Source organism: Acinonyx jubatus, chromosome A2 (assembly GCF_027475565.1).
Source record: "Acinonyx jubatus isolate Ajub_Pintada_27869175 chromosome A2, VMU_Ajub_asm_v1.0, whole genome shotgun sequence".
NCBI classification, from domain to species: Eukaryota; Metazoa; Chordata; class Mammalia; order Carnivora; family Felidae; genus Acinonyx; species Acinonyx jubatus.
This window is the reverse complement of record NC_069383.1, coordinates 157597560-157611029: the sequence shown is the minus strand read 5'-3', so window position 1 is coordinate 157611029 and position 13470 is coordinate 157597560. Positions and strand designations below refer to the sequence as shown.

The window sequence follows — 13470 nt, the reverse complement described above, 5'->3', positions numbered from 1 at the left end:
CCCGGCTCAGGCTCCGCCCCCGCCGTTCCTGGGCCGCGGAGCCACCTCACAAAGCCGCGACCTTACGCGCGGGGCGGGGCGGCCCCGCCCCCCGGCGCCCTCTTCCTCCCCCACCCCGTGTCCCAGGCGGCCCAGCAGGGGGCGCTGCGCCACGGGGCCGGGCCACGGCGGCGGTGGCGACGAGGCGGAGCGTGGCCGGCAGGCGGCGCTGCCCGGCTCGGCCTCGGCCTCGGCCTGCGCGGCGGCGGCGGCGGCGGCGGCGGCGGCGGCAGCGGCGGCGGCCTGGGCCCGGGCGCGGCGGCGGCGGCGGGGCCTGGAGCCGGATCTAAGATGGCAGCGGCGGCGGCGGCGGCGGCGGCGGGGCCCGGTGCGGGCGGCGCGGGGACGGCGGTCCCGAGCGGCGCGGGGCCCTGCGCGGCCGTGTCCGTGTTCCCCGGCGCCCGCCTCCTCACCATCGGCGACGCGAACGGCGAGATCCAGCGGCACGCGGAGCAGCAGGCGCTGCGCCTCGAGGTGCGCGCCGGCCCGGACGCGGCGGGCATCGCCCTCTACAGCCGTGAGTGCGGGGCCCCGGGGCTGGGCCGCGCGCCGGGGCTGCCCACGAGGCCGGCCGGGCGGGGGACCGGGGCGGGAGGGACGCGGCGAGGGGCCCGGGGCCCCGGGGGTGAGGGGCCCTGAACCGTGGGGGCCTGGTGTGAGGTCCGTGGCGCCGGGCCGAGGGAGATGGGAGTGGGGGCCCCCGAGTCAGGCGAGAGGAGGAACGATGTCAAGGGGCAGAGAGAAAAGAGGGCGTGCGTGGTGGCCAGAGGTGAGGTGCCCGGAGTACGGTGGGAAGCGGGAAATGGGGGAGTGAGGGCCCTGAGATTGGGAGGGGGTGGGCAGGAAGCGGGGGGCCGAGCGGGGAAGGTGAATTCGTAGCATGCTGGGGGTGTGGGGGCTGGGTGGGAGGAAAGGGGGCCTGGGGTGTGGGAGAGGTGGGAGTCCCCGGGGGCGGGTGTGGCCGCCCTAGGGGAAGGAGGGAGGGGTGTGGGCAGCCTTTGGCCATCTCTCGGGACTCCCTGGACTGCTAAGGACAGTTGGAAAGCGGTGCCCGGCCTGGGGCGGCCTGGAGGACCCGGTTCCACCCATCGGGAGCCTTTTGGCTTTCTGGACCCCCGTGTGGGAAACTTCTAGACCTGGGGAGAGGGCCCATGCCGGGGTGGTGCGAGCCGCTGATGTGCTCTTGGTGGAAACGTGGAAGGGTAGGGCCCCTTCTTGATGTCCGGCTCCGAAGTAAGAGGTAACACAGCCTCCTCCCTCGTCGCGGTCCTCGGGTCTTTCTTTTTGGGGATGTGAGAAGCTGGTAACATTTTCAGAAGCTAGTTTCAAAAACTGACATTTCAGTGGAAAAAAAAAAATCACAAATGTGTTTGCCAAGGCCCCTGAGTCTTTGTGGTTCATCCTTTTTCTTTCTGTTACTCTTTTTTATCTGTTCTCTTTGATTCCTGATTGCTTGTTCACATTTTGCTATTCTGTTTCATTCAGCTTTGTCTCGGGTTTTCTCGTGCTGATGCTCGGGGAGCCACTTAGGAGGCCTCTCCTGGCTTTTGGCCTGTGTGAATTTTTTGCCACTTTGGGAAGGGGGTGATCCAGACGAAAGCGCATAGAGCAGGTGGTTCACACAGGGTTCTTCCTGCACCTCTACCCGGAAAACCCAACCTTATGCCTACCTCCCAAGTGTCACACCTCTTTTTTGCTGGGGCAGAGCTGGGTTTTCTGGGAGCAGCTGAGAGGAGAGGGGAGAAAGGTATCCCCCGGCGGGCATCAGAGCTCAGGACAGGTGCTTATACTCTCCACCTTAAACTCAGCAGGATCCCCCAGATCATGAGCATGATCGTTCATTTGGCGGGTATTAATAAAGAATAAAGATGAGCAGCATTTCTCAAACTAGGATCCTAAGGCTACGCCTCAAGCAGTTCCAGGCGAGTTGGGTTTTTCTTTTGCAAATAACGTCTTTTGGTTTTTGAACAGCTTTTGATTTATAGAATTATTGGGAACATACTACAGAGGGTCCTCGTATACTCCACACGCGGTGTCTCCTAAGCTCAGCACCTTCCTCCAGGAGGGTTTTTACATTTTATGTTTCTGTTGTGTGGGTGATCTCGACGTTGTTACTAGTTGTAAAGATAACATCCTCTTTTAGGGGTAATTCCTCACGGAAGCGTTTGTAAGGAGGAGAAAGTCCACGTTTCTCAGATTGAGATCCTCAGTCGGGGGTGATCCAGTCTCGCGGGGTCTGAGACAACTTTTTCCTCATTATGTTTAAGTCACATTGATGTGGGGCTGAGAACATGGATTCTGGAGTCAGCCGAACCGGGTCGTGTTAATTCCTCAGGGCTGCCATGAGCAACTTTCTTTTTTTCCCCTAAGTTTGTTTATTTATTTTGAGAGAGAGAGAAAGAGCGCATGCATAAGTGGGGGAGGGACAGAGAGAATCCCAAGCAGAGTCAGTGTGGAGCCCGATGCAGGGCTCTAGCCCACGAACCTCGAACCATGACCCGAGCCGAAGTCAGACGCTTAACTAACTGAGCCACCCCGGTGCCCCTGCCGTGACCAACTTGGTGGCTTAAAACAAAAGGAACGTGTTCTTGTACAGTTCACAGCTAGAGGTGTGAAATGAAGGTGTTGGTAGGGCCACACTCCTTCCAGAGGCCCTGGAGGAGGATTTCTTCTTACCCCTAACAGCTTCCTCTGGGGTCAGGCCTTGCTTGGCTTGTGTCAATAGAACTCCAGGCTCTGCGTCTGTCTTCACATCGCCTCACCCCTGTGTCTCTGTGTCTTTTCCTATAAGGACACCTGTCATTGGATTTAAGGCTCACCCTATACCCAGAATGATTTTACTTTAATTACATCTGCAAAGACCCTTTCTCCCAGATATGCCACATTCTCAGGTCAGGGAGTTAGGGCTTGGACATATTATTTTAGGGTCTACTACGAGGACTAGATTGGTGCCCTGCCGGTGTGGGTGAGTCTCTGTACCTCGGTTTCCTTACCCGTAGAATGGGGGCAGTGGCGGGCCTTTGTGGCACATAGTGTGTTTGCTCCGTAAACTAGCACTTCTGTGGTGGTAGCACCTGCTCCCATCACAGGCTGGGGCCAGCGATGACCTCAGAGTTGGCTGGGTTACTGCTCTGGGTGAGGCAGCACTGGTTCCTGAGCAGGCGTGGAGAGCGGGGTCCACGGGGAGGGATTGCCCTGGAGTGTGCCGGCCAGGTGCAGAGTACCAGGCTGAGGTGTGGGGGCTGCGCTCCGCCTCTGGATCTGAGAGCCGGCCCGGCCTGCCGGGTGGAGCCCAGCCGCCAGCGTCCTGGAGAAAGTCAGAGATGGTCCAGCCGCTGCATGTGCGGGGATGTGGCGGCTCCGGGGACCTGGGGCCCACTAGGACCTTTAGGCCTTTTCTTGGGTTGAACTTGCTTTCCTGGCCTCAGCATTTTCCAATCTGGGCCCTTCTGGGACCTGATTGCTTTGGCCAGTTGAGAAGGTATCCGGAGCCCTGTTCTGCTCACCTGTCCTTCATGAGGCAGGGTCCTGCCAGCTGTGTGTGATTCCAGACCCCCCCGTCCCCGCTCCGGGATTCAAATCTGTGTGCGGTACGGACAGGGAGGTCGGCCAAGACCCGAATCGCCCTGTGTGTCCCGTGGGAGGCGAGCCAGAGGTGTGTTTGGGTGCTGGCGGGGGTTCTGAACGTGGAGTCTCACTCGTGTGGGTCACCAGCTGTGCGGCCTTAAGCCATTTCACCTCCTCTGAGCTTGTTGCCTCACCTCTAGCAGCACTTACCTGGACACAGCCTCAGTTTCCTCTTCTGCAATGGGAATAATACCACTTGGGGCCTGGAAAGGGGGGTGAAGTGGACCATGGGGATGTGGAACTAAATGTTTCAGTAGATGTTATTTTAGTTTTTTAACGTTTATTTTTGAGAGAGAGCGAGAGAGTGAGCGAGCATGAGCACACAGGCAGGGGAGGGGCAGAGAGAGAGAGAGGGAGACACAGAATCTGAAGCAGGCTCCAAGCTCCAAGCTGTTGGCACAGAGCCCATTGTGGGGCTCGAACTCACGAACCGTGAGATCACGACCTGGGCTGAAGTCAAACGCTTAACCAACAGAGCCACCCAGGTGCCCCAATATTTCTGTAGATATTGTTGATGGTGTTGTTACCGGCATGGAGGCATGAAGATCTGGGTTTTCTAGGAGGGAGCCCCTTAAGCTGCAGGGCTGTCCAGCTGTCTCGCACCGCCAGCAGGTGGGGGAGGGACCCTTGGGCCGCGACTTCTGCCCCAGGCAGTGGGGCTGGGAGATGGGTGTGGGTAGCGGACACACAGCCCTGTCCCTTGACGTCTGCGCCCTCCCCGGGGAGAAAGATGGCAGCCGCAGAAGGCCCTGCAGGCCCCAGTGGCCCTGCCGTGAACGACCACCCTCCCACCGCTTCTTGCCATCCGAAGTCACCCTGGCCCGTATCCATGGCATTGGCTACCAAATGGCAGCTACCAAAACCAGGCCGTCTTCCCTGGGCAGAGGTGCAGACTTCCCGGGCCTTGAGGAAGCTTTGGCACGGCCTCTGGAGTTCTTGGACGCAGGCAGCCCTCCCTCTGAAAGGAGGCAGCCTCTCGGGAAGCCCGTGGTGGGGCAGCCAAGGTGGGGAGCGGAACAGATTCTCGGTTCCTCGGGCCCACGGTGTCCTTTCTGGAGATGACTGTGTCACTTTTCTTTCTTGGTCAGCGCGAATCACTTTGCCCGGTTCTGTGGACTCTCCCCGCCCCCTGGCTCTGACAGGGGCTAAACTTCAGTTTGGGGGCGGGGGGGCACGCCAGGGTGCGGAAACCCCAGAGAAAAACCCTTCGTAGAAGCAAGGTGAAGAACGGCCAGCTGCCGCAGAATCAGGAGCTCTTCTCATTTCCTCCGGTCACGGTTCTGGGAGCCCCCTGGCGGCTGGGGGAGGGGCAGAGGGTACAGAAGAGTTTGTCACGTGCCCAGGCTTTAGGGCATTCAGAGTCAAGCTGGGGCGACAACCCAGAAGGTTAGTAACACCGGAAGGGCATTCACATTGCGGTGGTGCCCATAAGTTGCTGCTGCCCGGTGTCATTTTTATTGAGCATTTACTGTGTACCAGGCTCTGCATAAAATGTTTGACCTTGAGAGCAACTGGGGAAAGGATAATAATATGCATTAGGGTCTGTGAGCCAGATAGGGCCTGTCGCCATTTTTCAAACAGCTAAAGGGAGCCTTGTACATCTTTGAAAGTTTTATTAGAAGAACCCAACAGCTGAAGTAAGAATATTTAACTGATGCTCGTGTGTCTTGCAAAAACTAAAATACTTATTTGGAAGCCTGTGGACCCCGGGGATGAGTGAAGGGAGTGGGAGGGGGGAGGGGGTGCTGGGGGAACTCGGCCCCAGCCAGGGCTGCCAGATCTGCCACAGCTTTTAAGAGAAACCAAAAAGCCTTTCTTTGTGTGCGTCTGTTTATTTTGACTGTGAAGTATCCTGATTGCTGAGGCCGGATAGAGGACATTTTCTGGACCGTGTGGGCCAGGTAACCTGACAGGTGTGGCCCTGGCTGTGTGTTACCACTTAGAATAGTCCTGGGAGGTCAGGGACACTGTTCCCATCTTATTGGTGGAAAAACAGAGGTGAGAGGGCTCCACCGAGGTGATATGGCTGGAGGGCAGGAGAGCTGGCTTTCAAATTCACCTCTGTTGCACCTGCTGTTTTAGGCAGAGTGGTTCAGTGAGAAAAGGGGGTCAGGATTCAGATTTGTTCAGGCATAACAGAGATCCAGGGTGGCAGCGGCTCAAACAACATGGCATTTTATTTATTGTGCTTCACGCTAAAGTCTGGAGGGTGGGCGACCAGGGCTGGTGTGGAGGCTTTGCTTCAGGAAGGCCTTGGACCCAGGTCCTTCCAGCTGACCCCCCCTCCACCATCCCTGGGGTGAGGTCCTGCCATCGTGGATCAACATGGCAGCTGGAGTCCAGCTGCTACCCCGGTTTCCAGACAGCGGGATAAAGGAAGGGACAAAGGTGGGCCAGGTGTCCGTTAAGGACAGTTTCCACAAGCTGGCTGTGACGCTTCTGTTTTCATTGTTGGCTGGAAGGCAGTTGCAGAGGCACCACTAGCTGCAAGGGAGGCTGGGAAATGTAGTCTTTGAGCCATCAGCTCAGCGAATTTCAGGGTGTCTCTTTCTGTACAAGAAAGGAAGGACAGAACAGAGACTGGGAGACGGTCAGGCAGTCACCTTGGCCACAGTAGGTAGGATGTGGACGTAGCCAATGTTGGGAAGGATATTCCTGGCTTGTGGAGTCCTCAAGGTGGGGGTTGGGGGCAGCAGCCTGGTGTGGGGCAGAGGGGTCTCTGCAGGAGCTAAAGGGAGGGTAACAAGGTTAGGTCAGGCCCAAGTCACGTCTTACAAACGACAGGACCTTTTCCTGTGATCAGGAGCCGCCCATTTTCCACACAGGCCCACACGATAAGATGTTATTTCTGAAGCAGCGTGTTACAGTGTAGATGGGAGCAGGGAGTGAGGGGCCCGTGGAAGCTTCCAGACTAGAGAATGCAACAGGAATGTAACCGAATAGTTTCACCTTAACCTGCCCCAGGAGTGTGTCAGAGGTCCAGAAGTTGTGTTCTGGAACAAGAGGTGAACTCTGCCCAGGGCAAAGGCCATGACCCATCGCCAGGGGGTTGTGACCGACCTGCCCTCAGGTTTGCTTCACCATGTGGTTAAAATAAAAGTAGACTCTGGGTATCGTATTAATTGTGCGATTGTGCATCACAGTCTGACTTTTTACTTCTGAAAACCTAGAAGGGCTGGCAGCCCTGGGCTTACAAGCCCCGAGGCCGAGCTGGGTAGCAATGCCCCCTCTGGAACTTTCCAGAAGTCCGCTCCTGGCTCGTCACCGCCCCGGCACAGAAGCTTCGTGGTCCTTCCACTTGCAGCGGATCGTGTCTTAAAATAGGCATTTCTCTGAACCCGGGTTGCCATTGGGTGTGGGAAGACGTCCCTTCCCCTCAGCCGGCACCCTCTTTCGGCTCCTGGCCTCTCCCTCTGGGCACTTGAGTTTGAGCCCCACGGAGGTGGGGCTGTTACCTCCGGTCCTAAGCTGATCTGGCCTCAGGTCCTAGATCCCATCCCCCCTTCCTGCCCCCCTTCGCCTTCTCTACCTGCACCCGTGCAGGCCCAAAGCGCTGCATTAGCAGTTTGGAAACCCAGGAGTTCCGAAAGCCAGCTTGCCGCTCCTTTGACAGCAAAACCACCCTGGCTCGAACCCTTCACGTTGGCAAAATCCCACCTGAGTTGCCACGTGGGCCTTTTCTAATCTGCTCATCCGATTTACTCTGACTTTTCATGCCTTTCAGGGTGGTTGGGGCCCGTCACGATCGGAGGTCACAGGTGCAGAATGGCCGGCGCCGTGAGTGGCACCTGGCAAGCGAGCGCCGAGGCCACCTGCGGGGGCCTGGCCAAGGTGGGCGTGCGGGACCTTTGGACGGGAGCATGGCGAGAACTCACGGGTCATCTGAGGTGCCAAGCCTCGGACCGGGTCGGATTTAGCAGAGTGGGAGAGGCTTGGGAACCTTCGTGGCATGTGCTGTGTTCCTTTCCTGGGGAGCTCGCTCTGTGTTTGGGATCTGCCCCCCAACTGGGGAGGTGGTGAATTTGCCAGGACAAATGGGGAAAGATACACCCACCCCAGAGGAGGAGGAATGGAGGTTTCAGACCTGGGACAGACTTGCTGCTCCCGGTGGAGAGTGGAGGCTGGGAGGGGCTTCCTCAGGTGGCTCCGAGAGGGATCTTTTCATCTGGAGTCCTCGATGGCCCTCGGGGGTCCTATGATGTCCTGAAATTGTATGCGGTTTTGCATAAGGGTAGAGGGACAAGAGTCACTAGCTGTGACCTTGAATGAGCCTCCTTGAGAAAAAGGAAAAAGGGTGACAGCGGCATGTCTCTTGAGGGAACGCATGTAAAGTTCCTTGTTGTGTGTGTACCCAGTAAACTGTGGCCATGGCATTGCCGTTGGTTTTCTGTGTGTCTTTCTGGGGAAAGGCTCCCCGCTTTCGATGCCCCCTGCGAGGGATCTGTGACACAGGAAAGGCTGACCATCGCTGGAGGACAGCGGCAGATTGGGGAGTGAATGGATGTCTCTGGCTTCTGAGGAATGGGGGTGGCCAGTGGGAGAGAGGCAGGCGCCCTGCTCTCATCCGGCAGGAATAAGAGGTCAGCGATGTCTGTTGGAGTCACTGGATTTCTGGTCAGGAGGGGCAGCCCCTTGAAGCTGGGGGAGGGGACCCAACCAGATGGCAGGTGGTGGGGGCTGGATGGTGGAGTCTCCAGGAGAGGGGAGGGTGGGAGGGCTGACCTCACCCAGGCCCTCTGGGCCTACCAACAGTTCTTTGAAGATGGAGAGACCTGACTTTCCATCCTCCAACCACAAACGTACTGCGGTGGACTTGGTGTCTTTTTATTGCGGGGGTTACCTTTCGTCTGTCTACCTTTAAACAGCTAGCAAAAAACTTTTCTGAGCGTCTGCTCCGTGCCAGTTACTGTTTTAGGAGCTGGGGATACAGTGACGCCCAAGATAAGCACGCAGTCCCACATTTGCCGACCAGGGTGGGGGGGGGGGGGCGGTGTGTGACAGGCTCTGAGCCAGCCGTCGCCTAGACCTGTCGTGCTTAGTGGTCAGGGTCCTGCCGAAGAAAGTGAACAGAGCAGAGGTCTGAAAATGCTGGGGAGGGCAAGGGGGGAGGTGGAGTCATCAGGGCCCAGCAGGGCTCCTGCTCGGGGCGCTAGAGCTCCTGGGACAAGAACAGGTGAGACGGAAGGAGGGCATGGTGGGGCCTAGTCCTGGCTGCCCGCCTCGGCGGGCATGACCTCTCCGTGCCTCTGTTTCCTCGCCTGGAAAATGGGGATCCTGATGGCACCTACCTCGGAGGGTTGTTGGGAACTGAGAGCTAATACAAGTGTTTACAATCATGTCTGCTGCCCGGCAGGCGGGAGTTGAGTGAGCTGTGGGCCTGGTATGGCCAAGGGCAGCCAGCCCCCAGTGTGGCTGGAGTGGGATGTGCAGGGGGGAGGGGAGGCCTCACAAGGGGGATCCGTGGCGTTTATGCCAAGAGTGTTGGGGGAGGGAGGTGACACCTGTGGTTGTGTCTGGGCTCAAGCCCGGTCTGTCCCCTGCCCTTTCCTAGCAGGGTGATGCCTGGGGAATGACTCAGTCGCCTGAATCTCAGCTTCCTTGTCGGTGGGGAGGCTTCACTGAAGGGTGTAGCTGGTGGCAGGTGGCCTAGCGGAGGTGGCCATCTGTGCCCGGACAGTAGGCACAGCCCTGCTCAAGCCAGACACGATCCCCACCCTGGCGTACTCCCAGTCTCGGGGAGCCGAAAGTAGCAAAACCCCGTCTCCCAGCTGCGGGAGACGTGGCCCAGGAGTCGCCTGAAGAGAGTGGCAGCCGAGGAGCTAAGCGTGGGGGCAGGAGGCCCCTGGTCTGACAGGGTGGCGGTGGCGAGGAGGAACTCCTGGGGGCGGGGGGCAGTGGCTCTGCTGGGGTGGGGTCTGCGGCATCTCTGGGCCAGCCCTGCTGCTCTCCTGGGTCCCTGACTCTGCATTCCCTGGTTGGAATGCACGTTCTCCCTCCTCCCTCCCGGACGAGGCAGCCCTCTCTGGGTCGGAAGCTGCTGGAGGCCATGATTAGCATAGGCTGTGTAGCCTTACCTTGATTTGACCTTGTGACTGTCCCAGGTGATCTCTGTTTCGCTTCCATCTCCTCCTGGAAGATGCAGGGCAGTGAGAGGGTTGGTGGCAGCCCAGCGCACCTGGCAGGTGAATAACACACAGGGTTATAGGTCATTGGTCTAAACCTGCTGTGTTGTCGGGAAGGGATGATGTACCCCAGGTGTGGGCAGCCAGGTGCTCGCGATCATAAAGCCCTGAGACAGGTGGGGCTGGGAGGGGCACTCGGCGGCCTTGAGATCCTGCCCGGCCCCTCCCGGTGCCTCATGACTCAGGATGGAGCCCCTGCCCCTCGGTGCGTTCACCCTCCCGCTTTCTCCCTTCGGGGACTAGCTCCGGAGGATTCGGGACTCAGGGTCGCAGGCACGGTGCTGGGTGGGGCCGTTGGCACCCGCCACACTCGCCGGGAGAAGCCACGTCACCTGTCCCCGCGCTTGGACAGAGTACACAGCTCTGACTTTTGGTTGAAGAATCTGGAGTTCCCGACTTTCCCTGCCCCCACTCCCTTTGTTTCCCGAAAACCAGTTCTATGAAGGAAATTGAGACCAGGCTTCCCCCAGGCCTGCAGGGGTTGGATGGGGAGACTCTGTGCCCTCGTGTTTTTCTTTAGATGACTTATTTATTCTAATTGTTGTTCAGTCAACACCCCCAGATGCCCGGGCTTTCAGTCCTGTCCGGTGCATTTGACAGTTGTGTCCACCCACGAAACTGCCACCCAAAGCCAGACCTAGAACTTGTCCCCCAGCCTCTGGGTGCTTTTTGTTCTGTCAGGCGGGGCATTCTTGGAAACAAGTCCAGGCTGGTTTGGGGGAGGGGGCTCTGCATCCTCCCCACCCCTACTCCTTGCACCGAGAGAGGGAACCCCCTTTTATTCCCTCTTTTTGTGTCTTTCAAGCGATTCATCACCCCACAGCTTTGGCAAGAACGGGTCCGGGCTGTTTTTCTTTAAGATTGTTGGCGGATTTGCCTCCCCGCTAATTGTGTTCGTGTGGCTGGGGTTTATGTTCGCTGGGTATGTTATACATGTCAGAGCGGAATGGTTTCAGGGGTGGAAACCTGCCTGACCACACGGGCAGGGGTGAGGTTCCAGGTGAGGACAGCGGAGGGGGCCTGGGCAGATGGGTGCTCTGATGAGAAAGGGGTGCTCTCGTGATCCCCTCCAGGGGGCACGTGAGTAAGTAATCAAAGACACACTGAGGGGGGGAGGGTCTCTTATAGACCCAAGAGGGACATTCCAGAAAATTGGCCACATTTTCCCTTGAGCCTGAGGGGAAGGCAGCGGCCAGCTGGTTTCCAGACCTGTGCCATGTGCCCTGGAGGCCTCTCCACGGAGCCCGGAGCCCGGCTCTGCCCTGAGCCCTCTGTGTGACCAGAGGTTGGAATCCCCAGTGTTAGCTGGGCCCCCCAGGGGGCAGACATGGACAGGATGCCTGGCTCTGTCTCCCCCTACCTCCTCTGCCCCCATGCGCTGCTTTTCTTGTCTGCTGAGCGCCAGCACGAACATGTGCCAGGCGGGCACCGAGCCAGGCACTTTACGTTCATTGATTGTCCCAACCATCAGAACAGCCCCGAAGGGCCGGCCGGCCGCTGTGGCCACTTGGCACAAGGGTGCTGGGTGGAGGCGTGAGTAGGGGTAAACCAGCCCATTCTCTGCTCCCCGAGCCACGCATGCTCTGCAGGGAGCCACAGAAGCCACAGCCCCTTCCTCTGGTTTATAAACGAGGAAACTGAGGCATTCGATGGCAGGTAGCTGCCGGGACGCCAACCCACGTTTGGCTCTGGCGCCTCCACTGAGCCGTGTCACCTTTCAGGCGCTGGTGACAAGTCCGTGAAGGAGATTTAACGCCGTGTGGAGGAGGCGCCCCTCTGCCCCTTTGTCCTTGTCCTGTGTCAGAGAAGTGGCCCCGGAGGGCTCTTCTGGAGCCCGCCTCATTGCTGAGTCCGTTATGGGGTGAGGCAGCCTCTGTCCCCCTTCGCCTGTGCACATCTGGAGTCACATCTGGTGAGGCAGCCTGAGGGCCAGGGGGGGCATGCAGGGTCCTCCAAATTCTCATCCTGTACTCTGTGCGCCTGGCAGTGGGCCAGAGGGGCTCCCTGAGTCCCGGGGGCCTGGCGGACACCCTCCAAGCAGTGGCGAGCCCTGCTTCACCTCTGGGCCAGTGGTCAGGCTTCCCTTCCAAGCTGGGCCTGAGATGGACCCCAAGTTATTCAGCCCCTGGGCTGCAGTTTCCTCTGTCATTTTCTACTGAGGCTGCCCCTGCCCCGTCCTCCTGCCTCTTCCTGTTTGGCCTTTCTGGAGCCACCCCAGTCTGCTGGTTGAGGCCCCTCAGCTGGCCCCAGGGCAGAACCCCCAGAAACCATATTCGCATTCCTCAGCTGTGACTGGCTCCGCTTCCTGTGCCGGGGCCACAGTGTGCGATGCACTCACCACTTAGGGGTCGGGCTCCCGCACAGCCCGGGGTCCTCCTGCTGCCCCTTGACGCACCTTGTTCCAGCCCTACCTTCCAGGCCTCCCTATGTGTCCCCTGTGTAAGGGCCTCCGCTGCCCACCTCGGTCCCCAGAGAGCACTGCCCGCCCAGCTGCTGCTGTCGTGGGTGGTGGAGCCCTGTAGTGACCCTCACAGCCCTGGGGGACAAGCTCCATCGCCTCCCCATAGTGGAGGCTCGGCGGGGGTGGCACCTGTCGTCAGCCAGACAGGCCCAGTTCTGCCAGGGCCCAGAGTCCACGTCCTTGCCCGTGGATGCTGGGGTGGGGGTTGGCTCTTTCACAAGATGCTGAGTCCCCAGGCCAAGCCTCCCCGAACATGTGCCTCGGTTTCCTCTCTTGAAAGGAAGGTGGTTGGGAGCAGTAACTGGGGCACCCGAAGGCGTTAGGCGCTTGCTTGCCCAGTACGGGGTAGGTCACCGCTTCGGAGTCAGGGCCAGAGAAGGGCCAGGAGGAGGAGGCCAGTGGCCCAGGGTGTGGAGCAGAGGGCTGTGGGCTCGGATGCTTTGAGCCCCCACCTCCCAATTACCCGCTAAGCCCCTGTGCTTTTAGGGGCCCGGGAACCCTGGCCGCACATCTGCCGTCCCTTTTGTAGCTCACAAAGCCCCGGGCTGCGCAGCTGATTAGCATGGATGGGGGAGACAAGTGCTGATGCTCCCGCCCGTCGCCAGCCAGTCAGCCAGTCGGTGGATGAGGGAGACATTTGCATGTAATAGCCTGCTGACTGGTGCCCCTAGTACTTTTCTCAGAAAAGCGCGGCCCTTTCTTTGTCTGCTCCTTCTTTTCTTGGGGTTGCCCTTCTGTACACCCCACAATTAGACTCCTCTTCAGGCTCCCCTAGACCCGTCCTGTAGGGCCTGGCGGAACCAGCCATGGGCAGACCCTCTGAAAGGAGTCCCCTTGTCCCCTCTGACCGCACGGAGCTGTCACTGGCTGATCCGGGAGGTTTGGCTGTCACTAGTGCAGGGCTGTGGGGGGACGGCTGGGTGCTTCCCGGGGTGCAGAGCGGCGCTCCTGGTTCAGACCCAGCGGCTGCAGGGAGGCTTGTGGCCCGAGGGGGCCTGGCTTCCCCGTGAGACAACAGGAAACCTGGGGGGAGTCCCTGCCCTCCCCCCCCCCCACCCATGGTTGCCTCTCAGACCAGGAGTCTGTTCCATTCTCAGCCCTCCCCATGCTCCTCCCCAGCGTCCCGTCACCCTGTTGCTGGGTGGTTCCGGAAGTTTCCTC

At 59.3% G+C, this 13470-nt stretch overlaps 1 protein-coding gene across 4 annotated transcripts in view; it reads left to right on the top strand.

Moving 5' to 3' along the window:
• The first annotated feature begins 295 nt into the window (after positions 1-295).
• Positions 296-13470, top strand: part of CARM1 (coactivator associated arginine methyltransferase 1) — a 39134-nt gene continuing 25959 nt past the window's right edge. For 3 of the 4 annotated variants that reach the window (XM_053219892.1, XM_027050197.2, XM_053219891.1), the window contains exon 1: positions 296-556. In XM_053219892.1, coding sequence (XP_053075867.1) covers positions 331-556 — 226 coding nt within the window. In that variant the 5' untranslated portion in view covers positions 296-330. Of the gene's footprint in view, positions 557-1065; positions 1280-13470 lie in introns of those variants that run through there. The other variant, XM_053219893.1, reaches the window with a different exon arrangement.